At 47.0% G+C, this 26082-nt stretch overlaps 1 protein-coding gene across 1 annotated transcript; it reads right to left on the bottom strand.

Annotated features, from left to right (window-relative positions):
* Positions 1-3125: 3125 nt before the first annotated feature.
* On the bottom strand, positions 3126-23192 carry ARHGAP25 (Rho GTPase activating protein 25). Its single transcript, XM_032204135.1, has 11 exons — positions 23046-23192; positions 17710-17903; positions 15662-15749; positions 15152-15271; positions 10855-11062; positions 8511-8643; positions 7478-7551; positions 6766-6887; positions 5800-6005; positions 4159-4751; positions 3126-3585 (listed from the first exon to the last, which is right to left on the bottom strand). The coding sequence occupies exons 1-11, from the start codon at positions 23104-23106 to the stop codon at positions 3375-3377; spliced, it is 2010 nt and encodes a 669-aa protein (XP_032060026.1). The 5' UTR covers positions 23107-23192; the 3' UTR covers positions 3126-3374.
* Between the last annotated feature and the right edge of the window lie 2890 nt (positions 23193-26082).

The following is a 26082-nucleotide window of genomic DNA, read 5'->3' as shown; positions in this document are numbered from 1 at the left end:
ATGTCCTTTGCAGCACAGAGGAGCAGCAACCCCTGCTTTGGGAACAGAAGAGCCATTCTCTGCTACTCCTTCCCTAAAAGGTTTCAGGGCTAGCCTGCAAAAAGAAAAGGAGGAGGCAAATCTAGGCCTTGCATCAGTCAGTTTTTGGAGATCTCATGTTCTGGTGTCCCCAACAGAAGCTCTGGAAATGCATGAAATCCAGAGCAGTATTTGGGTATTGCCAGTGTTAAGGTGTGGCTCTGGGTTTTGTGTGGCTGAGCAGAATGGATGTGCCATTGAGACTGCAAAATTTCCACAGGTCTGTCCACATGGGCAGGTCTGTGCTTTTCTAAACACATTGCTATCTCCTTCTACTGGTAAAGCCTACTTTTTTTTTTTTTTTTTTTAATAAAAATAAGTCCTTATCTCACATAACCAGCTCATAAGATGCCCATGTTGCTTCCCAGAGGCTGCTTGCTTCCCCTATGCACTTGGGAATTTCCAGACCACCTGACCTCATTGGAAAGTCTATCTTTTAAATATGGCCACTATAAACACTTCAATTTTTAATGGGCAGAATATCTTCAAAGAAGTTACTCTGCTCTTCAGAAACAGATGTGGTTTGATAAAGGTTATTTTGCCTATCTGCAGCGGAAGTGGAGGAATGTGCAGTTTATACTAAATTAACGTGCACTTGTCCTAATCGCAGAGACTTCTGAGCCGCAGCCAAGCCTTTTCACGTCATTATGGTCTACTGTGAGCCATGAAGGAATTATTTGCCTGTTCACACTTTTGATCTTCACAGAAAGGAGCGTGTGGCATTTCCAGCCCAGATGCTCCTGACGCTTCTCCTAGACCCGATAGAGAAGTGTCTCTCTAAATGGCTTCTGAGCCTCATGGCCAGATTACTAACAAGATCCCTATAAAAGTAAAAAATTACTTAAACACTGAAGCAGAACTCTCAAGGTCATCTAAAATCACATAGAAAACAACTATGAATGGGAGCAAGTTACTCTGAAATGAAGGAAAGTGAAATATATCTCATGGGCATTTTGGAAACCTCTTAATCTGAGTGTCAGACATGGGTCCCATAGGTGCATGGGGGGACTGTGACTTGCAGTGCCTATGGTAGTAGAGATGCCGGAAAGAAACTGCGTGAAATGCAGTTCTTGCAGATGCAAGAAATGTGTTGTCTTGGGATGCCATAGCATGCAGGGCATGCAAGCAATGGGCAATATGATAGTGAGGCTTGGATAGCTCAGCTTTAAAGGTGATTAAGCCTTGTGGAGGTTGCATTGTCCTCCCTGGGGTCTTCTTCATGAAGCCCATCCCTCCAAAAGGCTCTGGGCACCAGCCCCACTTGACCAATGCAAAGGGCTACTGTGATCCTTGCTGAGATCTCCAATTGTCAAGTTTCAGATCTGAAACTTTTTTATAAGGTTTGATCATTGCAAGAGCAGATGACCTTGACTGTGGGTCAGTTTGCACCAGGAACCCCTCCATTTGGAGGAAGGCACTGTGATTTTGCAGTCATCCCAAGTTGGATTCCAGAAAAAAAAATAATTACCTGGTGAAATGGTTTGAAGGCAGGGAAGTTAGGAGCTGTGTAGTCTCTGGGGATCCTAAGGAAAGGAAAACTACCCAGAGTTTATTGCTGAAATGAGCTTGTTATAGTTCACACTCCTAAATGCAGCTCAACTTCCACAAACCTTTCCTTTAACTGTACTTTTCATCCATGGCTGAGCAAGGGTGGATTCAAAGCAGACAACTGAGTCTAAGCTTAAGCCTAAGGAACTGGGCTTGATTTAGTCTACACAACTCCCCCACAGCAAGGCTGACAGCAGCAAGTGCAGTATACCCAATATTGACTTTTATTCTCTATTAACATTTTCCCACTCCCATCTACCTCTTTTAACATAGTTTTCTCTGCATCCATTTCACTCTCCAGTCCTTTTTTCTCATGCAGGCTCTGCCAAGCAGGTCTGCATCCTGCCTTGAGCAGAAATTTCATGTCAAGTCCTCAGTAACAGTAATCCAATGTTGTTGCATTAACTCCCACTGTGCTTGGCACAGAAGCATGTATTTGGTCCTAGAAGTCTCGGTTCAAAACTCTTGCAGATCCCCTTTCTGTTCCCATGATGGCTGGGCTAAGGCTGTGTATTGTGGGTCACCCTTCTGAACATAAATAAGTGAAGGGTTTCAGAGTCCTGTTATTTTCTTTCCTACACCAAAGCTTCAGCAGCATTGTAGTCCTTGCAGAGAGTGGAAAAACAAGCAGCCAAAGCAACAGGTTTACAGTTTGCCAAACCTGCACCATGAGACCTGTGGGTTCAATTAGTTCGTATGCTGACAGCAGCAAGTGATGGAGAGAGATCCAGTATCACTGCTGTGCTGCAAACCCAGGTTTCCACCGAGGTGGCCATTGGAATTCTATTCTACAATGATGAAATAATGAAAAATGAAAACAGAGGCAGGAAATAAATCGAGATCTATTTTTGTGTGAAAACTGCCAGTGAAATGGCAGAAGATCCATTTTCTGTACCGAGTAAAGTTGCTGGTAGACTCTTGCTGCACAAAGAACTCTGTGTATAGATGTGTGAAACTGCTCACCAAAGTCTCGACAGCAGCTGTGCTGGATCTATATACAAATGACCATAAGGACCAGTGACTTAAAATAACTGAGCAACCATTTAACTAATGAGGTTTTTGCAATTTTTGTGATTTTACACCCGGAGCCTTGATATCAATGGCAGAGCACATCAAGTGATGCAGTATGAGACTTCTTGGTGGACCTGATAGGCTGGCTAGGCATCTCTTGCTCTATAAGAGCAATAATCGAGTGCATGTATTAATGCAAATGTTTCGTTTTCTTTGCTGACAGCATTTGCAACACAGCATCCAGGGACACTGAGACAAGCTGTGCCACCCTAGACCTTGGGGCTTTTCCATCTGCCCAAATCCAGGATTTATGGGTGCTTTGTTCCACTCAGAAGCACTGTTGGTGTCTCCAACAAAGAGCCAGCTGGCTGACAATAAGGACTCTTGATGGTTTTTGTTTGTTTGTTTTTGTGTTTTTTATAAAGCCATCATGTATCCTTAACCTGCATCCAAGATATTTTGATTGAGCAGCAAGAGGTGTTGGCCAGTTCTGCAGGTAAGTTGAGCAGCCAAAAGAGGAGTTGAAAAAACACACAAAAAAAGCTAAACGATATTTTTGAAATTTCCTGTTTCAGAGCCTAAAGTATGCTCTAACTTCTGGGCTCCATCCTCTACACCAACCCAAGGTCAGTAGCAGGACATTGGACAATACAAGTCCCTGGTTCTGATCCTGCTTGGCAATTTCTTTGGATTCATACAGCTGCATTTTATGTTTGTGCCCAGCTGAGTGTCTTCACCTAGTTGTTTTTGGCATCATTTTTGCTCCTGGATTTAGCAATGTTTTTTATCTCCTCCTCAAGCACCTTGTTTTTCTTCTCCAAGTCCTCCCGTGAACGCTCCAAGTTCATGAGCTTCAGCTCCAGTTCCTCAGACTTCTTCTTTTCCCTCTCAATGTCCTGGTTCAGCCTCACCACCTTGGCCCAGACTTCATAGTTTTCCTTCTCGAGGCTGAAAAGAGAAACAGAGTATGAAAGGATTGGATCAGAAGAGCACTGGGAATTCATCATTTGGCTCTCAGGGAGTCTGACCTCCATGCCAGTAAGCAATAAAGCGAGACAGAGGTGATCTGACCACTTGACAAGCAATGGCTACATCAGACAATGCAATAAATCATGTGAGATATAATAATATGCTAACAATATGCGAGGCTATAGTAACAATGATGTATTCAACTATCTGATGCTGTAATACTACTGTTACTAATTCTAGATAGTAAAATGGCACAATATTGTACTACAATAATTATAATGATGTAAATATTGCAGAAATATTACAGACAGTGGTATAAAAAGAACTATGGAGTATCAGCATTGCAATAACATACTAACATTAACAACTCTGTCATGAAAGTACAGCACATGAGCATTGAATTTTAGATACTATACTTTAAGACCGTATTTTACCATTAGTCATTGCTATTATATACTGTATGGGTAAATAATCCTGTGCAACACTGCTGCTGTAATAATATCAGCTGAAGACTTCATACTCCCCCCAAGGCAGCACACTGCAGCACATTACCTTTTAATTTGTTCCTCATAGTCATTTTTTTGTGCCTCAATTTTTTTCTCCAGCTTCAGGATCGTGTTTTGCAGAAACTCCTTGCTTTCTGGATCAAGCTGGGAGACCTCAGCAGGGCTGCTGGCAGGATTGGACGGCTCCTTTGACTGGTGGCTGGGACTAGGGCAGGGTTGGAATTCCTTATCAGAGCTGCTGCTCGCAGGGATGGGGCTGGAGCTGCTGCCTTCTCCACTTTCTGCTGGAGAAGTAGGCACATTGTCGTAAGTTGAAGCCCGGTGAAGATCAAGCAGCTTGAAAAGATCATGGGATAATGTTCTCTTATGTCCTTCAGAGGTTACAGAGCGCATGCTGCTCCCTGGGGAGCCTTTCCAAAAGTCACTCGCAAATATGTCATTTTTGTCATTGTTGCCTTTCTCCCCCGGAGAAGCAGCTGTCAGGAAAGATTTCCTGTTAGGTAAAGTTTGAGTTCTTTTCCTTGATTGTGCTTTCCATATTCCTAGTGTATCTTTGGAGGGTTGCATGCCATCATCTTCACTGGGTGCACTTGAGCTGACAGCCAGTCTGGGAGCACTGCTGGCATTCAGGTTGTCTCTCTGAAAAATAGAGCAGTGGCATTAGGACAGCCTCATCCTGTTTTGTGGGCAGTGACTGCTGAGACCACAATATTCACAAATGATGTTTTAACATGCCAACAAGAATGGCCACAAGTTTTCCATAAATATTTACTTTTATCAGCAGGTGGAGGGAAGTGATTCTCCCCCTCTACTCTGCTCTCTTCCTGTATTTCATCCAGTACAAAAGAGACATGTACCTGTTGGAATGGATACAGAGGAGGGCCACAAGGATGACCAGAGGGCCAGAGTACCTCTCGTATGAAGAGAGCCTGAGGGATTTGGGGTTGTTCATCCCAGAGAAGAGAAGGCTCCGGGGAGACCTAATAGCAGCCTTCCAGTACATAAAGAGGGCTTATAGGAAAGCTGAGGAAGAACTCTTTGCCAAGGAAGTGTAGTGATGGAAGAAGGGGTAATGGTTTAAACTAAAAAATGAAGAAAGATTTAGATTACATAAGGAAGAAATTCATCACTGAGAGGCCAGTGAGGCACCAGAACAGGTTACCCAGAGAAGCTGTGGATACCCCATCCTTGGAGGTGCTCAAGGCCAGGCTTCAGGCAACCTGGTCTAGTGTCCCTGCCCACACCAGGGGGTTTGGAACTAGATCAGCTTTAAGGTACATTCCAAACAAAACCGGTCTGTGATTCTGTGATTCCACAATTCATTGATACTATTATTCTGAGTTGCACCATGTTTTCCATTATGAAGAGCTTTCTGCAGAGATTATTTCTTTCTGATAAAAGCCTTTAACCATCAAAGTTTTCACTTTATCAGCATGAACAGAAAAGGTTTCATCTATTCTTCCTTTAGCTAAAAGATGTTAGCTAAAAAAATCATTCTTTCCAGAACAGTAAGTTTTCCACAGGAATGAACTTGTTTTCCAGGAAAGAACTTGTATTACCAGGGATGACAGTTACAGTTCTTTACCCTATTTATAGCAAGCACTCTTAGTGGGTTGCTGACCCATTAGATCCCATAATCATCAGTCAGCCATTCATTGCATTCATGTTTTATTCTCCAAAACTCTACCTTTACTGTTTGCCTTTGGATCAAGCTGTCTGCCCTGGGCACAATGATGTCCTCTGCAGCATCCCAGCCCACAGAGCTGCGTGGGATGGGAGCTTTCTTGTCATTTTGTTGGGTCGGTGGGGAGGGCAGCACATCCTTGGATGGGGGAAAGAGGTCTGCATGGTCACTGATCATCACAGTCATCACTTTCTGGATCTGCAGTGTGCCTGGAAGAAGTCAGGGACACATTAGGAGAAAACCCAGTGTTACAGGCTTTTTGCCACCCACAGCTGTGTTTCGTGGTCAGTCTTTCTAGTGTCCAGAATGAATATGCACATAGAAATGCAGGTGAACACAAGGACCATGATCATAAAACCAAATAAAAGGAGGGAATTTTATGTCACACCAAAACAGCTGAGAGTCTGCTCAGCTGTAACAAAATACAAATTGTGTTGCTTTGGCTCAAGAAGCAAACTAAGAGCATCAGTTATACCAACACGTATATGAATGTCTGGACAATTTGCATGTGATGTACAGTATCATTACCACCGTGCCTGTAAATCAGAGCAGTCTTTGGCCTCAGAATAATTCTCTTAGTTTGGCTACATCAGTCCATGCCCACAGGATGAGAGTTTGGCTAAACCAAGCAGTAGTTTATTTGAGCTTCCTTTGTTTCTCTAAGAATTTCACACCTCTCTGCTCTAAGCAAAAGAAAGGAGACTTCAGCAAATTCCTGAATTGTTTGAAATCTATGGGGAAAATAGTGCGACTAAAAGTGCAAAAGGGTTTTTGACTCCACAAACACATTTACAGCCTAACTAGTCCTTAGCTTTACACTACCTTGTAGTACTTACTGTACTCAGGCACGTCTGGCTTATAACCAGGGATCTACCTTAGATTTTTTTTTAATTTTAAGTTTGCGGATGCAACCGAATGCTTCAACATATCAGGTGCTTCTGTGCCAATTATTCCAGGAGTCCCTGTTACCTCTCATAATAGTTGCAGGATCCTCTATCTTGGGTCTGATGAGGTTCACTCCAATCACTGTTGCCAGGTTATCCACACTCATCTTGTTGACACTAGAGTTTAACTGTATTTCATGTAGAAATCTGCCAGAATCCAAGGGCAAACATTTCCAGTCAGAAAAGAAAGACTCTGCAAAAAAGTCTTAGACATCCACTGGGATAAAATCCTGAATTAATCTGTCCTCTTCCTCTAAATCCCAAGGACAGGACAGAAGCACATAAGTGATCTACAGCTGCATGCTGGAGCTGGGTCTAATTGGTGCCAGTAGGAAAACCACCATGTGATGATATGCACACCCCTAAAAAATGCAAACAGTAGAGGGGGGAAAAAGTCTAATATTTAATAATAAGAGAGAAATCACACCTCACCCGGGGCCAGGCTGGGTGAAACCTGACTGTTTCATTATGCAAGGCTTTGTCTAAAAACAACTACACCTGATTTTTATTCTCAGGGGTACATAAGTAAGTCTGAGGTTTACAGGCTATGCATTTTTGCTCAGACATCATTGAGGTTTTTATCCCCATGGCTGAAACTCTCCCTTAACAAAAGTCAGGAGGGAACCAAAGCACAGTTTGGAAGAGGTCTCACTTGAGGTCTCAGCCTCAATTTGGGATGATATTTCTTCTCACCAACACCAAATCTGAGCTCTTTATACCTTATGCAAAGGACTGACCTGCAGATATAGCTGAGGAGATTGTAGTTGTCTCTGGGAAGGAGGGACAGTTGCTCCAGAAGTTCCTGATGACCCTAAATGCAAGTTAAGGAATAGCTCTGTAAAGATTCACAGGTGTACAAGGATTTAAGAGAGGCTCTTTGTTGCTTCAGCCATCCCTGTACGGTCTCACCTGGCAATTGCTTGCCTTGGAAGTGAAATCGTGGCAATGACATTTCTTTAAGTGACCCAGCACAGACACATTGACGCATTTGTACACTGTTCAGCAGGAAGAGGCATCCCACTGCTGCTGCCTGGCAGTGAAGGGGACCTGGCACAGGTCCCCTCCAGCCCAACAGTGAGTGCTGAGCACCTGGGAAAACACCTAATGGCCTCCCATTTCTTGTATAGGAACATATAGGATATGTTTAACTCCAAATATCCTAAACTGAAACAAACTACAAGAGACATTTACCCTTGAAATACAGGGCTGAACATAGCAGCTCACAGACCTCAATTGACTGGGGATGGTATCCATCTTATTTTCCTGTGCACAGGATTCCTGAGCACCTTCTCACAGCAGGTGTGGCTTGTTTTCCACCAAAACACAATGTTAGGAAGAGACAGTTCCCACCTGCTTCTCACCCCTGCAGTCCTCTCCCAGACCCCCACTTCTGTCTTTGCTCTTGCCTGTAGCCCTCTGCCACCTCCACTCTCAGCTCAGGCCAACAGCAGCTGCAGGAGGTACCATTTCCTTTCTCTGTTGGCTTTCACACTTGCTGTTTGCTGCGAGGGGCAAATGAAAAATGCTGTGGAGTAGCTCTCAGATCTGTTTTTGAAATTTGAGTTTTAAAATTGATAAACCCATGTTTCCAAGTTGGGAAATTCCACTGGCATGGGGAGATTTTTTCCTTTTCAAATTTTTTTTTTCAGGTTTCCAAGCTCGGTAATTACACAGCTAATAATGGACAGCTAAATATGCACTCTGCAACTCCAGCTCACAATTGCAGCTCATTTTAAGGCCAGTAGGAGAGAAACCAATGCAGCTCTGTACCTTTCTCTCATCCACATCCAGTGCCTGGCCACACAGCAGGAAATCTTCATACTGTATCCAGGGCACAACTGGCTCGGGGAGCTCCCGCAGGTAGAGCTTGAGCAGGGAGGCCACGGTGTGCACATCGGTGTCCCTGTGAGAGCCACACACATCAAAATCAGACCCAGACAGTGAAAAAACCCTACACTGCCCCAGGAGCAGGGGACTGTATTTAAGCTCTGTATACAGATGCAGGAGGCAGAGAACTGTAAATAGGGAAGCCAAAGCAAGCTGGGGGAGACTCACAGGGCACCCCAAGCTGGGGAATGTCCCCAGTTGGCAGGAAAATAAATGCTTGGTGGAGATTTTCTCTGCTGCGGGTCCCCAGTGCTCATACCCAGGCTGAGCCTTCCCAGCCTGTGTTTGACTCATGAGGGTTTGCATGCAAACACCGTCTGGTGTTCACATGCTTGGCAGGCACTCCCTGCTCTGCACGGAGCTGGCGAAGCTTGCCTGGGGTTTGTAAGATTGACAGCAATTACTGAAGATGTTCTGCTGGGCCAGATGTTTGCAGCTTTGCATACCATGTAGTTTACATTATGTCAAAAGGACACTGTCAAGATTGTAAGCCTCTAATTTGACCTACCTTGAAGTTGCTAAACTGTTACAAACTTCTAGCAAAAATCCCCCAGGTCATTTATTTTTAGGATTGCTTTAGGTTTTTTAAATCCTATGATTTTTTAACAAACCCACATACTCATGGCATAATTTTTTCAGAGCTGTATTTTTGTAGGGCCTACATATATATAGCCTTAGGCATCCTTGATGTCTGAGCTGCACCAGGAGTTTTCTAACTCTCCCCACGCAGCTGAGCCATGCTTGTGCATGTAAATGTGCCTGTGCAAACCCAAACTGGCTGCAAAGCTAGCATCTTGCAGCAGTCACATTGATGGAAACCCTTTTGTTGGCCTTCCTAACTCCCACCTCACTACTACAGAAACATTTTGTTTGAAGTGCACAGGGGTTGTGATCACACTGTCATACCAAAGTGATGTTCATCCCAAGCCCTGCAGCACAGGGTTAACATGGTATGGTGCTGGGAGAAGTGCCAACCTCCCTTGCCATGCCCTGCTGCAAAACACGGTTCTGCAAAAAAAAATAAAAGCTTCACCTTCCTATGACCCCCGTACAGGTTGCAACAGGACTCAGGCACACAGAAAACAAGAAATATTCAGCTGCAAAAACAAGGGCTGGGTTGGTTACACTTGCAAAGCAGATATGGCTCTGCCTTGCACGGCACACAGATTATATGGGTAAAAGTGCTGTGTTTTTTTCCTAACAGAGCTGCATAAACAAGGGTAAAAACAGAAAAAGTTTTGTGACTGGGGACAGGTGCACAGAGATATGGCCCCTGTCCTCTGCTTAGGCAAACTCCTCACAAAAAAGGAGGGGGGTGCCTGTTGTTGGGTGCCCTGGTCTTTGCCAGCTGACCCAGAGATGGGCTCCCTGCTGTCACCAGCATAAAGTGGGGATCAAAGCCCTGCAGCAACCACATGGGTGAATGGGGAACACAGGGCAATACCTCCTACAACCATGGACAAAAGCACATGGTAGGGTCTGGCTTGGAGGAGGGAAACATCCTTAGAGACAATGACACAGTGCAGGTGCAGCAGGTCAGTGAGCAATCAAGGGACAGCTTTATGAAGAGGTGCACCAGGGCTGGCTGTTTGTGGGTGGCTTTTTTTTCTTCTTTTTCCCCTTCTTCTTTGCATAGAGTATGATAGCAACAAACACCTCTCGTCAGAGCCTCCCTGAGACCTACAGGCAGTGATGGGCAGCTCTCTTGGCTTTAGGGGGTTTGTTCTTTCTTCTTAGCCATGTAGAGGAAGGGAATCGGGAGGGATCAGCCTTCACAACAGCCAAAATCTCCCTCTCACCTCTGCATGGTGTCACAGGGCAAGGCAATGGGAGAAAAATGTGCCAGTTGGTTGGCAGGGAAAGAAATGACTTCTCCTGTGAGCTATAGGGTCTTCCCTGAACAATTGTTCTCTTGCTCTCCTTTCAAACCGCTGTCCTGGGCTATGTAGGCTCTTCCCTTTGTCTCCTTTCCTGGCTGGTCCTGGGAATGCTACTGTGGGGGGACTGAGTGTCCCTAAACTCCTCCTCAAAGATTTCTGTAAATCTCTTATCACAGTCCTGCTTTTTGAGGTGTCCGCTGAACCCTCTGTCTGTGCTGAGCCCCTCTGGAGGGTCCAAATTTCCACCAGGGCATTGCTGGGCTCTTGCAAAGGGGTTAGGCTGCTGTTTCCCAGATACTGGGGTGCATTAGACCTAGCTGAGTAGGAGAGGAAGAATCCAGCATTACCGGTCAAATGATGGCCTTTCCCCGGCGTCAAAGGCGTCCCTGAGCTGTTTCACGAGGTTGTCCTGGCCAGGGAGGCGGAAGATGCCCTCCTCACTCACGCCGTGCTCCCGGATAAACTCAGCACACTTCTCCACCAGGATGGGCACCTGGTGCTGCCCAAATTTCTGCTCATAGGCCATGGTCTCTGCCAAGCGTTGGCCAAACACCGCTAGGAAAAGGACGTTGGAGTTAAAGGAGGTCAACAGCTTTGCTAAAGGTGAGTTACTCACTGCCATGCATCAGGTGCAGAGGCGACAGCAGCACCTGCCTTTCTTTCTAACAGTGAAGAGCTGCAGAAGTAGTACAAGCTGACAGAAGGGAACAGAAATTCTTTCAAAGAAATAATAGCAAAATGAAACCTCCTCCAAATAATTACATTCTCAAAATGATTAAAAGCAAGCCATGACCATTGCTTTTTAAATTTTTTTTTCTTATTTTACACCATGCCACTTGCCTTCCTCAAAGCAGGGTGCTGACAGAGAGGCAGAAACAGCAAAAAGGCTGGTGATGGAGGGAAAGCGAGCACATTGTGCAAACCTGAAGGATGTACAAAGCCCAGGAAACCACTAGGAATTAAGAAGAGGAGTCTGGCAGAGATGTGGGGCTAGAAGTCCTACTGATTTCACTGCTTTCCTTCCCCCTCCCCTCTCTCCTCACCCTCTCAGAACTCCCCAGTGCAAAGAAAAGCAGTGTTTTCAGCGGGTGGTACCTTTTCTTCGGAGCAAGGGCTTTTTCCTCCCAAACTCGCAGCAAAAGAGCTTAAAGGTGGGAAGGCAGCATCCTGCATCCCAGCTCTTCCTCCTCAGAGCCTGGGGCATGGTAACAGCACAGGAATCCCAACTCAAACTGGCTCTGAGGTAATGGCAAAGGGTCCTATGGTCCTCTACCATATTTTTGCCATGGCAGTGCCTGTGGTGTGTTCACCTCATGCTCTGAAGGCTGAAATAATCCTGGTGGATCTTCCAGACCAGGAAAATTCAAGTAAACACCCTCATCTGGAACCACAAAGCTTGTCTGCACCTGCCCAGTAGTGGGGGTTTTTCATTTATATGAGACTTGCTTAAGATTTTAAATAATGTATATAAATTTGTCAATTGTGTACAATAAAAGCATATGGCTTTTTAAATTTGTTTGTTTGTTTGTTTGTTTTGCCCTCTGTTGTGGTAGCTGATTCTGAATTGCTCATTTAACTTCAAGCTGGCAGAGTGGCTGGATTCAGGAAACCTCCCCGTACCCACATGATGCCCACCCAGAAGGTGGCTGTCATTGCAGGGTGGTGGCCAGCCCTGCAGAACCGCTCCTGGACCCAAGATTTTGGAGCTGTTTTTGATGCTGCTTCACACTTTGCAGCTGCTTGACATGATTGTGTGCAGCAAGCTCACAACTGGCTGGCTCACGCAGAGTGGCTTCCAGGTGAGCTCCTGCCAAAACCTCTGCTGTGCAGGGCGTTGTTTTAAAAGCACACATTGTATTGGCTTGCATTGAAGCCAAAAACCTACAGCATGAACTTTTGGTGTCTGTGCATCTCTGTATCAACATGAAGTGCAGCTCTGTAGAGCCTGACTTCTCTGCTATCCTCAGTGCTCTCTGTACTACTGTAAATTCACATTTTCCATCATATAAGATCACTTTAACAGGCTAGAAGACGGGTCAGCCTCCAAAGTTTAAGCAAGGATCAGATGTGGAGTTGGTATGAAATATTAAAGCCAGGGGGGGCAACATCCTGAACATTTCTGGCTCAGGCCATCCTAATTTCAGAAGAGTAAAGCTGTCTTCCCTGAGGCACAGCACACTTCAGTTTAGAGGCAGAAAACATTTGGACTACAAATGAAAACAGCATCCAAACTTCTATTCAAGTGGGAGCTACAGGAGGTCAGAGCTTCTTGTTGCTCGTCTTACACAGCTGCAGCACAGGACACAACCATTATCAAAATGATGTAAATCATTGCATCCCAGGGTCCTGAAGGAATTGCCTGATGTAGTTGCCAAGCCTCTCTCCATCATATCTGAAAATTCCTGGCAGTCAGATGAAGTCCCAGGTGACTGGAAAAAGGGAAACATCATTCCCATTTTTAAAAAGTGTAGAAAAGAGGACCCAGAGAACTACAGACCAGTGAGCCTCACCTCTGTGCCTGGTAAGATCATGGAAAAGATCCTCCTGAAAGATACGTCAAGCCACATGCAAGACATAGAGGTAATCCAGGACAGTCAGCATAGCTTCACCAAGGGCAAATCATGCCTGACCTATCTGGTGGCTTTCTATGATGAAAGGACTGCATCAGTTGATGAAGAAAAACCGACCGATGTCATCTACCTGGACTCCTGCAAGGCCTTTGACACAGGCCTTTGACATTCTGGTCTCCAAACTGGAGAGAAGTGGATTTAATAGGTGGACCATTCAGTGAATAAGGAGTTGGCTTGAAGGTCACGCCCAGAGAGTGGTGGTCAATGGTTCTATGTCCAAGTGGAGGCTGGTGACAAGTGGTGTACCTCAGGCATCTGTCCTGGGACCAGTACTGTTTAATATCTTTACCAAAGACATAGGCAGTGGGATCAAGTGCACCCTCTGCAAATTTGCAGATGACATCTAGCTGAGTGGTGCAGTTGATACTGTAGAAGGAAGGGATGCCATCCAAAAGGACCTAAGGAGGTTCAACAAGTCTAAATGTAGGGTGCTGCACCTGGGCAGGGGCAATCCCGGACATGAGCATAGACTGGGAGAAGAACTTATTGAGGGGAGAAGAATTTATTCAGAGCAGCCCTGCAGAGAATGACTTGGGGGTTCCGATGGATAAAAAGCTCAACATGAGTCAGCAGCGTGTGCCCAGAAGGCCAAATGTATCCTGGACCGTGTTAAAAGAGGAATGGCCAGCAGGTCAAAGGAGGTGATTGTCCCCCTCTGCTCTGACCTTGTGAGGCCCCACTTGGAGTACTGTGTCCAGGTCTAAAGCCCCCAGAACAAGAAGGATGTCAAGTTGTTAGAGCAGGTCCAGAGAAGGGCTACAAACATGATCAAGGGGCTGGAGCACCTCTCCTATGAAGAAAGGCTGAGAGAGCTGGGGGTGTTCGATCTGGAGGAGAGAAATCTCTGGGGTGACCTCATCACAGCCCTTCAATATTTAAAGTGGTCTTATAAAAAAGATGGAGAAGACTCTTTACTTGGGTAGATAATGTTAGGAGAAAGGGGAAGGGATTTAAACTAAAAGAGGGGAGATTCAGATTAGAGGTTAGAAGGAAATTCTTCACTCACATGGTGGTGAGGCACTGGCACAGGTTGCCCAGAGAGGTTGTGGATGCCCCATCCTTGGAGGTGTTTGAGACCAGGTTAGATGAGGTCCTGAGCAACCTGATCTAGTGGGTGGTGTCCCTGCCCAAGGCAGGGGGGTTGGAACTAAATGATCCTTCAGTTCCCTTCCAACTCAAGCCATTCTATGATTTTAAAGGTGAAACACAGAGAGGAGGAGAGGTTCAGGACAACCATCTCTTTTGTGAAAGTGCTAATGGGGCTCTCAGCCTTGCTTTTTCTGGTGGATGTTGCTTATCATCCATAGGAAAAGTCTGGATAATTCATCCTTATAGGAAGTCGGAGTAGTTCATCTGTATAGGGAAAGTGGCTGGAGCAAGCTTAGCTGCTTCCTTTGCGGGGATCGCCCACAGTGGCAAATTGAAGCTGTGCTCCTCTCCAATCAGTTCATGTTTTATCCCTCCATGACCACAACCCAGTAGTGGCACAAACAAGTGTGCAAGGGTTTGGAAGCAAGGATCCCATTAGCACAAGCCTTGCCAGCACATGGAGTGGTCAATCATGTCTGAGGCACAGAGTTTGCAGAGAAAAGTGGGGAAGGAGGGCTAAGCAGAATGAGAAAAGCTGGGGGAAAAGCAGAGAAGGAAAACGAAAGATGAGATTCTTTTTCAGTGCCTTTCCCTGACACATTGAATAGGAGCTGTCCTCAGGAACGAAACTTTCTGAAGTCAATAGGTCAATGAGGAAGTTCCCCAAAGAGGTTGAAAGGAGACTGGAAATCTTCATTCACTCTTGACTGCCATTTGCTTAACTCTGCCTGTGTTTGCAGCAGTCCCAACACCATGAGGTCCAGCCTCGAGGAAGGCCTCCAAGGCATTACAAGTTACAGTTGCTGCTCCACTTTCCATTTTCATGGATTTATGAGACCAGCTTTGAAATTCTTGCACAGAAGCAACACGGAGCATGAGACACTAAAAAAACATCCCTCAGAGGGCTGTTCCCATTCCCCTTTACCTCCTGATGCTGAGCCCAGCACCCGTCGAATGGATTTAACCCACTCCTCCATCTCGGACTGGGAAGTAGCCATGAGCACACAGGTGTCCTGCCCTGCCCGGTTCAGATCTCCAGAGATCCCTGCAAAAAGCATTTATAGGCAATATATAGTGAGGATTGGACAGAAAAAAGACAACTTGGTGTTTTCTTTGCTAAATGTTTCTAGCTTCCAGTTTCCCCAGTAATGTCTATTTGGCTGTGAAAAGAAGCAGTGCTCTTATGTTTCACCCTCGCTGAAGCTTTGCAAGAAGGGAATAGAAAATGCTTAATGTTATGGCTGGGAAGGCTTCTCAGCATGGGACATCCTGACATGTAAAAATTGAAAGGACAACATCAGCTTTCATATGCAATGCTGGGGAGGCATTGAAAAGAAGTTGGAGTAAAAAGGCAGGCAAAATGACTTGCCCAAGCAATTTTGGGTGAACAGTCCATCCCAAAAGCAGGTAACAAAGTTGAGTGAAGCATCCTCACCTGGGATGATTTCGAAGATAAATTTCCCTCCATCCTCTGAGTTGCCAGCCACCTCCTTTATGGTGCTTCCCTGGAGAGACAGGCAGCCCTAGGATCAAGCAGAGCAGGAGCTGAAAATACCCATGGTCCATCTCTGTGAGGCTGACACTGCTTTGTGTCAGCCCTGAGCATCAAAGTCCTCCTTTGAAACAGATTGCAGAAGCTCAGTTTCTCATTGCAATTTTTCTCTTTGCAAATATAGATAGATAGATAGATAGATAGATAGATAGATAGATAGATAGATCACCTAAATACCATAGAATCATAGAATTATAGAACAGCTTGGGTTGGAAGTGAACTCAAAGATCATCTAGTTCCAAGCCCCTGCCTTGGGCAGGGACACCACCCATTAGATCAGGTTGCTGAGGGCCTCATCCAGCCTGGTCTTGAACACCTCCAAGGATGGGGCATCCACAACCTCTCTGGGCAACCTGTGCTAGTGCCTCACCACCATCTGAGTGAAGAATTTCCTCCTAAAGTCTAATCTAAATTTCCCCTCATTTAGTTTAAGGCCAATCCCCCTTGTCATATTATTATCTACCCAAGCAAATAGTTGTTCTCCATCCTTTTTAAAAGACCCGTTTAAATATGGATAGGCCACAACGGGGTCTTCTTGGAGCCTTCTCTTCTTCAGGCTGAACATTCCCAGCTCTCTGTCTTTCTTCATGAGAGAGGTGCTAAAAAGGACTTCAAACACTAATTCTTAAATGCCATTTTTTTCTGATGAAGTGATCCTCAGAATGAGAAAACTGTTTCTGTCCCTCTTTCTTTTTTCCTCCCCCTCTTGTGTTTTTAAACCCCTGTTGTAATTAGAGGAGGAAAATGCAAAGGAGAAGGAACATGGCAATAAACCAGAGCATTGTCTTCCCACTGCACTGGAGCAGGAAAACTGTTCATTTAACATAGTGTCACTTAAAACCAAAATCCAAACCAAAAAGTTTACAGGACAGGAGTGAAGTGCAGGAAAAGAAGAAAAAGGAGAAGAAAAGGGGGGGGGGAATAAATAAAAAGGCAGAAAACAACCATTTCTCGTGGTCTGTCCTTCCCCAGATTGACCTGTCCGAGCTGGGTGGCTCGGTCCCCGGGGGCGGAGATGGGTGGGGAGCAGCCGATGACATGGGGACAGTGGGCGCATGAGTCAGCATCGAGGCCTCCTGGCCGGAAGCAGGGCCACGCCACAGAAATGGGGTTTCTCAGTAATTTCTGCCTCCTGAAAGCCACTGAGCTCCATGGGCAGTGGGGATCTGGGTGTCAGCACTCCAACAGCCTGAACTGCAGCTGCATTGAGCTAAATTGTTGGTGGGGCCAGCAGGGCGTGAAATGAGCCAGGATGGTGGCAAGGGCTGCCAAAAGTGCCATGAATAGCAATAAGCTTCACTGCAGAGCTTTCTGTTTCTACAACCCCATTTACAGCCAGGGAAACAGTTCCTCCCCATCACCCCCAAAAAAGGACAGAGACAGAAATAGGATATGTGCCCCACTGCCTCAGCCTCGTGCTTTCACACCCAGGATCTGAGGACTGCCTCCCCCCTGCGAGCTTTTGTCAGCTTGGGATTATTTTTGCTATCAGTAACAACTTCTACAGAGAATGGCTTTTCCGGCAAAGGGGAGGGTCTTTCCCTGAAAACTCTCAAAACAAGGAAAAGGTGGTGGAAATTCAAATAAATAAATCAATAAAGTCGCAGTGTGGAGAAAATGGTTGAAAACCTGAGAAGTGATCCATATAAATTGGGACAAGAAGCTTATGTCTTCCCAGCCAGAGTGCTCCCACACCTTCCTTCCCTGAGCACTGGTTTGTGCAGGCCCAGCCCTAGCAGGGTCTGCAAGCATTGTGTGGATTTAAGTGCATGGACAAAGAACCTTGTTGGGACATCTCATCTCTGTTACCACCCCAAGGCATAAAACCTCTTAAAAACCCTACTCCAGACCTATTCCCAACCATTTCCCCCCAGCAAGGCAGTGGAAAGCAACAGGCCGAGGACCTGCGAAGCTGGCGGCCTTCATCCTACCTGCGGCTTGACATCATCCTCGTCCTTGTAGTAGTAGAGCTGCTGGCCCTTGAGCACAAAGTACCGCTGCTGCCAGTTCTTGACAATGGAGCGCTGCTTTTTCAGCCAGCCGATCTTCAGGGGCCGCTCCAGCGGGTTGGGGGAGCCTGGCCGGGCGCCTGCTGCCTCACCACTCATCACGCTCTTGGAGCGGGCTGCCAGGGGAGAGAGGGACGGGCTGGTGAGGATGCAGGGGGCCCAGCCACCCCAGACCCGTCCACAGGGCCGACTAAGCTGCGATGATGAGAGCGGCTCTCTGCCCCTCTGCCTGCACCAAGCAAACTGGCTATCGAGTTTTAAAGGAAGTGGCTGCAGTATCTGTCAGTGTATGCTTCCTTTTTCCTGCGTGGGAGTAATTGCCTTGCAAGCGAGAAGAAAATCATTAGTTTTTTTTTTTTTTTAATGGGAGTGTGTGTTGTTTTTTTTTTGTTGTTTTATCCCCACCCCAAACAGCCTGCAGCAGCAATAGCAAAATGACCCAGCCATGTTTAAAAAACATTACAAAAACTGTTTGGAAAATAGAGTTTTGCATTGGAAGAGCATTGCCTAATGTTGCCGAAGGGGCTGACCTCCTGCAAGGATATTGGAAAGTGTCAAGGAGGAGAGAATTGTTGGTATGGATTTACCAGCAGGGCAGAGAGGTGTCTCTGGTCTCCCATTGCATAGATGCTTCCCATTGGTAACACTGATCTGCACCAAGGACCAGCATGTGGCCTTGTGGCATCTCCAAATGCTTCTGTGATAGTAAATGCCTTGGGAGGAATCATTTCCAGAAGGGATGTTTTGTTTTTTGCCTCTGGACCAGGCACTGCAGGACACCAGTGCCAACCTAGCTGGGCAGGGTGAGCATTTATGGGTGTGGGGTAAAACTAATTAGTGACTGCAGGGGAATTCAATTTTGCTAGTCGCTGCACATGGTGATTTCCAGATATCCGCCTTGCTAGAAACAATGACATGTGGCCAAGTCCTGCAGTGCAGGATTTGGACAGAGGAGACGAGGCTGCAAAGGTGGTGTTGTGCAGCACTGCAGGGGCAAGCCACAGCTGCCCCATAGCTCTGACCCCCAGTGTCCACTTTTCCCCGAGTCAGCTGGTGGAGCAGAGAGCTGCAAGAGCTCCATTAGCTGTGAGTGTTGGGAATTTGTTGACCTTGTCCAAATGATAAGCTTAAAAAAGTGAAAAATTAAAAATTATGGCCTTGTGATGCTTGGGACCAGTGCTGCATCTTGCATCTACACAGATACCCATGGGCAGCATGGACCTGCAAAATATTTTGCATTTATCACTGCACAGTTAGCAGTTGCTTCAGAGGTGCTGCAGTTTGGGACCATTCCTAGATTCCCCTTCCAAATCGCCCAGAGCAAGAAGCCCCACTGCATTTTTCCTTTATCATTTGGAGCCCAGCATGGGTAGGACACTCTGAGCTCATTTGCCCACTGAAACCACCAGAGCATTGCAAATCCTTTTCTAAAAAATGATGGTGAATCCAAAAATCATCCTTCAAAGCATGGTAAGGATGCTGCTTATATCTCATTTTATGCTGACATGAGATACCCCCTGCAGAGGATGTGGTTGTGAGCAAGGACCTTTGAAAGGGATTTGGCAGCCTGTTGCCCTGAAAAATCCTGCTCCTGGGAACTGCCCTGCCGCAGCAACCAAACAGCTCCTCCACACTGCTCCTCCAGCTGCAGGCAGCTTCTTTGCTCTTTGCCAAAACATCTGCATTACCCGAATCTCATAAATATGAACTCAATTCTTGCCAAACTGCTTACAAGCAGCATCACTCCTCCTCCTAAGTCCTATTCTTTCATGTTGTGTAGCTGATGCTAGTTCCACAGGGGAATGGTCCACAGGGCTGGAGTGCAGGCTGACAGGTGCCTGCCTCTCACAAGCGCTTTGCTCTTTGCTCTGCAAAAACCACAGCCCATCACTCTGGCAAGAATCCTGAGTGAGACAGCTCCACATCAACCCCAATCTGCAGAAGGCAGTGCTCTCATGAGCTGATGGCACTCAGAGCACCTCACAGAATTTTGCTTTCCGTTTCCTGTCTGATCACAGCACCTCAGTTTCCCTTCAGTGAAACAGATGCTGATGCTATGTTTAATAAGCACCAACGTCAGCAGAATGAAGTCTCTATACCAAGCACCACTGAGGCTTAACCCCAAAGATGTTGCAAAGCAGCTGGTGGGGTCCGTGCTTGCACCCAATGGAGTGGGAATCCAGGATGCAGTAGTGTCAGGATTGGTGCCATTATCCCAATCAGGATGTCTCCATCCACCAGCTCTGTGTTCATCTTTCACTAAGAGATCAGCCCAGCAGCTTCAATATTCCAGTGGCCCAGGGCTTGCAAGGAGAAATTGTGTCTTTTACAAAAAAAATGCAACATTTTATTACCTTTTATCAGTGATATTGTCCTCCCCCTTGGCCCATCACCACTGCATCAGGGCTCTGCATCATGTAAAGGGAGTGGCCTAGCCAGCACTGCTACACAGACATTCCTCCTGCTTTCAGTCCTGAGCTTAAATTGCCCAGTCCTTGCTGGAAATACAGTTTGTTCTCCCTGTTTGCAGCCATTCCCATGTTTTCCCTGCTGCACGAAGAAAGGTGTGGTACATTTCGGTCCCCTTTACTTTAGCATCAGAACTCCCAAAATGCTATATTCAAGGTGTAACCACATATGGCTTAGCTGTGATCACACGCACATTTGTGCACGATACACACCAATGTTTTTTCCCTCTGCATGAGACAGCTCTCCCTGTACTTTGGGCTAACTTAAGGCCAAATCAGCAGTTTGCAGGATCTTTCATACCTGTCGTGTGTTCCCTCCCTAGCAGCCATCCCCACTTCAGGGCTCCCACAGAGGCATACAGTGGGAGCTGCTGCGGGGATCTTGCCTTTGCAGACAGTGATGCTATTTTTTGCCTGGTGGAAAGTTTTCTGTGTTCACAAAACCAGAGCTACCAAGGCTGTGGCTGCCTCCCTAACCACTTTTCCAAGTTTCTACCTTCTGTGGCCAGTGCAATACCCAGCTCATGTACTGAAAATTTCGTGCAGGACTGAGGTGAGGCTTTTTCCCTGGCTTCCCCCAGGTTGTCTTGCAATCTCTCTTGGGTGCAGCCCTTCACCCGCGCATCTCTGCTGTGTTTGCAGGGCAGCAAAGAGCCCCTAAAAGCAAACACGGTTCCCCCTGAAGCATTTCCTGCGGTAACTCCCTCTGTAGTTGAATATTTCCTCCAAAACATCCTTGCTCCTCCTCCAGCTCTGGGGACTGGCCACAGTGGGGTGCCTGCATCCTGCTGGCTGCTCCCAGAAAGGAGGAGCCCTGCTGAAGTGTGACAAATTGCATCGGGTGCTACTGCAGTGCCCACACAGCCACCAGTCCCTGCTCCAAATCCTTTTCTCATGCACACAACCTCCCTGCCATCCCTCTTGAAGGATGTTGGGTATGTGCAATAAAAAACAGCGAATGTTCTCCAATAGGTTTTGCAATGACAGCTGCAAATGTAGTTTTCTGTTTCATGGAAATAAATAGCTTTGTGTTTGTCTCTACATGAGGAAGCACGCAGGAGCCAGCAAGCTGTCTCTGGGTTCTCAAAAACCTCTTGTGCCGTGGCCATGGCTAGGGACATGTAGAGGGAAGTACCAGAAACTGGGATGATCCAGCAAAAGCGATGGTGACTAATATGAGATTATTTTCCACAAGTGAGTCACGTCCCTGCAGACAGCAGTGGCTGGTCCCATGGGCTAGACACTCTGAAGCATGATAAGAGTTGCTGCAAAGAGCGGCACCTGCAGCTCAGATCCCTGCACACACACACACACATCACAGCCTAGGGGCATGCTGCACGCTACAAAAAAGATATCATTGCAAGTGAATTTTCTAGTGAAAAGCAATTCCTGATAACAACATGGGTTCACGCCTGTGTGACATCTCTGCCCTATCTCCTTGTGGGCAGCCAGCAGGCTCAGCATCCCCTGACCCTTTATTTTTTGAGATACCAATTGAATTTACACAATGATCTTCAGGAAAAAGAAAAAAAAAAGAAAAAAAAAAAAAAAAGAAAAAAAAAAAAAGCCAATTGACCTAAGAATGGGCAATGCAGAAATCTAGGATGCATCTGTGATGTCTGGGGGGAGGTAGGGGAGGACGTAGGGGGGGAGGGGGTTCCCTACCACTGTTCTGCAAGCCAACAAGTGCACATAATGGCACCATTTTGTCCAGCCACACCTCATGGGGCCCCATCCTGCACATCACCAAGCTTGGCCACAGCAGCAGCCACTGGGACCAGCACTGCTTCATCTGGAGCTTTCTGCAAAGCAATGGCTGGGCAGCCCCAGATAAAGTGGCTCTGGATAAAAGATCCAACTGCCTTTGCAAGGACAATACCACAAGCCGATGTGAGGTGCAGGGAGGAAGAGCTCAGCACTGCAGAGACCTGCTCACTTAAATCCCTCCGTGGTCAGGAGAAATCCCCCCACCAACACTTGCCTTGACTCTGGTTTTGGAACCGGTGCCAGCACCACCAGGGACCTTTGCTTTGGTGCATGCAGAGGGCTGGGCTCACGCACCCCTTCCTTGGATGCTGTATCCTTGCCCCCCAAACCCCTCCCTGGCTGCTTGACACAAAGCAGGTGATATTTTGGCCACAGAGTCTGTTGTAGGGACCCCTCACTCCTTCCCAAGGATGCATCTAAGTAGTTGTCATGCTGGAGATGGATCCCACAGTGGACAGGAACCATGTAAAACATGGGCAGGGTCAGGATACCAGGCAGCAAAGCCACCCCATGGCACACAGCCTAGCGCGGGCGTCAGAAGGCTCTTCACTGCTGGTGAGAGGAAACCAGTGACGTTGGGGTGGGCGAAGAAACCTGAGCAAGAGCAAGATTGCTTCCTCCAGTCTACACCTCTGTCTGCGCTCCACCTCCTCCAAGCTTTGCTCAGCAAAATGAGACCCTGTGGTTTAAATCCTCTCAAAACCTGGAGTTTGGATTTGCAACACTGTCGCTCTGTCCCCAACCCCACTGGGTCACCCCACTGCTCCAGTCCCCAGAGCCCCAGCCACACTCATGCAGCATCCCTGTGGTAGCTTTGCAAATAATTTCTTACAAATTATTTGCAAACCATCTGCTGTCTCGAAAGCAGTAGCCTGGGCCAGGTCCCCCCACCAAGGCCCAAAAGGTTTTGGGGTGTGGGCCGCAGCTGAAATCACTGCTGGGCTCAGCCATGGGCACCCTGCGGATCCCAGCTCTGAAAGGCTGAAGCAGGAACTGAAGGACATAAAGAAGCAGTCACAGTACCTATTTTCGCAGCATCCATTTTCAGGTTGAAATCCCAGTTCCGCGGCAGCTTGAGGGACATTTTGGATCAGAAAGAGCTTATTTTTGTTTTTCGAAGGGGCACACTTAGGAGATGGGCTGAAGTGGAGCTTGGGTAGCCCCACAGGGATCTTGCGCCCAGGGTGCGATTCCCCCCACAAGAGCAAAAGCTCGGCGAGGGTTGATTTGCCAACGTACTTCCTCCTCCCTCATCTGTGAGCGGCTGCGAGCAACCCCATAAAAGTCCTTTCCTGCTCTGCTCTCCTGTAAAGCTCTTGTCTTGCTTCCCCAACACCACGGAGGCAACAGCGCCTTTTTTGCTCCCCTTTTTGCTCCCCCGCTTTGCGTGGGGATGCAGCAATGTGGCCCCAGCCTGCACCAAAAGGCTGGGGCCGCTCTCGGCACACTGCTCATTGCATTTGAGGAAGTGGGTGTCCTCGGCACTGTGGGCGCACTAGAAAAGCACTTGCTGAAGGGCATGGTCCAGTGTGGGGTTTCAGGAAATGTTTTGCTCGGCAGAAAAGTGAAGCTGCCATGGCCAAACACTACAGGACATCATCCCCGAATGTCCAAACACATCCACGAGTGCGGAGTCCAGGAGACATGGGTATCTTTTTGCTTGTTGAATGGTCCCCAAAAGTGGTTTAGGGTTTTTGCAACAGTGGCACAGTCAAAACGGGGTGAAATGGGGCTGCTGTTGGAGGAAAGGCTGTGGGTACAAGCAGAAGTGCAGCTCAGCTGCCCAACGAGAATCAGGGGACGTGGACACAGACCACACTCACAGCAGCAGGCATATTGCATCCTGTGTCATGCCATTTAAAGCTGCATTTCCAGGAGACAAACAGCTGCACGTCCGCAAAGCCGTCTGCAATGCAATGTGACTGAGATAGATGGACAAACACAAGGAAGGGCTGTTGCATTCACCAACACTCAAATGGAGCAAAAAAACATCTACGGTGGCTGCAGGACAGGGCAATATGCCCCAAAGGCTAAGGGGGCTCCAGCCTCCATCTCCCAACCCCCCCCGTGGGGAAAGCCTGGGCCCTGCAGAAAGGGAAGTTGCTCCAAGTAGAAGCAGAAACGGTGGCCTGGGGAGCCAAGGGTGAAAGAGGATGCAGCCGCCGGTTCCTGTTCTGAGTCGCAGCCCTGCCGTCACGCCCAGGATGCACCAAGCTCCTTGCAATGGCAGCGTTTATTTTGTTACTGCCGTAGTGTAAATTCAGGCTGTGCCTCTCAAGGAAGGAGCTGGAGCCAGCACCCACTGCCCGATTTCACAGCCAGATTGGGCTAGTTTGGGTTAATTGCAGCTGAAGAGATGAATTTGCAGCTGTGAGTGGCAGCCGGATCCAGCTCAGCGAGCCCCAGCTCACGTCTTCCACTGCTGAAAGCAAAGAAAGCAGCGCTATCACAATGAGAAGCTCAGCACATGCCGAGCCTGAACTAGATTAACCCTGATAGTCTGCTTCGGATCAAGCTGCCTCCATTAACCCTGTTTCTGCCGTACTTTGAGCAGATGGCCCTGAATTTAGGATAATTTTTCCTCCTCTTCATAGTATCAGCAGGAAACAATTTAGGGAGTCATGCATTAGATCTTTTTTTTTTTTTTTTTCTCATTTCAATTTTTTTTTTTTTTTTTTTTTTTTTTACAAAAACCCAGCAGCAGCTCACACCCAGCCGCCTTTCCCCACCTGCCCGTGTGAACAGGATGTCATGCTGCACCTTCCCCTCCTCCAGAAAGTAAACAGCAAGTGTTTTAGTCCCAAATTGTACAACTCAGACCAATGCCATGTGCCTACACGGCAGCAGCTCAGCCCCCTGCAGCACCCCACAGCACTCCAGCACCCACAGAGCCATCCCAGCTGCTACCCACTTGGTCCCATCATGTACCAGAACTATGCCTCTGGGTCTGAGAATGAATGCACATCTACAGGACTTGTTTTTTCTTTAGAAACCACATCAGGCAGCCTATTCCTGGGATGAATGCTCCTGGAGAACTTAGGGCAAATCTCAACCTCCGTTGTTATTTTGTTTTACATCCTTCTTCTATCAGGATCTCCTGGAAAACACATCTGGATGGAGGGTTCCATGGCTGTAACAGACCTGCTCGTGGCAAAGGCAGCCTCAGTTGGAGGCTTTCTGCCCTGGTGGGTATAGAGCACGGTGCTAGCACCAGGACTGATGCCGGGATTTTGCTCTTTTGGATGCTTGATTCAATGAAATTGGCATAGGATGAGGAGAAACAAAGGGGATCTTCAGCTGAGCAGCTGAAACGCAGGCAGCGATGACGCTGGCCACAGAGGCTGTCAGATGACATGGCTGACTCACGGCAAAGTGTGGGCATGCGCTCTGCCCTGCCAGCCAGCCCAGGAAAACCCACGTTGCAGCAAGAAAACTCATTCAGTGGCAGAAGAATAAGGCAAAACTGCTGCAGAGGTCAAGAAAACATGTTTTAATATAGCTCTCCATTCCCTATCTAGTCACTACATGCACACAGGGGATTAGAGGTGACGTCTTGAATTACACAGCTATCTATTCAGTTGCATTTTGGTAATATGCAAGAAGAGAATGATTTCTTAGTCTGTTTTCCAAAAGACTTGATACTGAGGCATCTTTCAAGACCTCTCAGTAACAACGTGTAGTTGTTTCAGAGGGCTGCTGAATATTGCATGGTGCTGCTCAGCAATTTTCTTTTTAACCAGCCAATTTCTCCAGGGAAGATGTATTGCAGCACAAGATTTGGGTCCTTAGAGTCAATTTTGCAAGTTTGCTGTAAGGGAAGATATATTTTGGTTTTCTTGGAGGATTAACTTGTCTCAAAATACCCAGACAGCATGACAGGAAGCAAACAGAAGTCTGCTGATTGCTTGGTTTAGCTTAGTTGATAAGTCAAACAGTCAAAATAACACGAGAGCTAAAAATAATACATTTTGCTGGGTAAACAGAAGGATTCTGTCCTCCTAACCCAAGCAAGCCAGGAAAAATGGATGAAATGAAGCAGTAATTTATGCTAACCAGATTT

Source organism: Aythya fuligula, chromosome 27 (genome assembly GCF_009819795.1).
Source record: "Aythya fuligula isolate bAytFul2 chromosome 27, bAytFul2.pri, whole genome shotgun sequence".
NCBI classification, from domain to species: Eukaryota; Metazoa; Chordata; class Aves; order Anseriformes; family Anatidae; genus Aythya; species Aythya fuligula.
The sequence above is the reverse complement of the archived record's forward strand: the minus strand, read 5'-3'. Positions and strand labels throughout refer to the sequence as shown.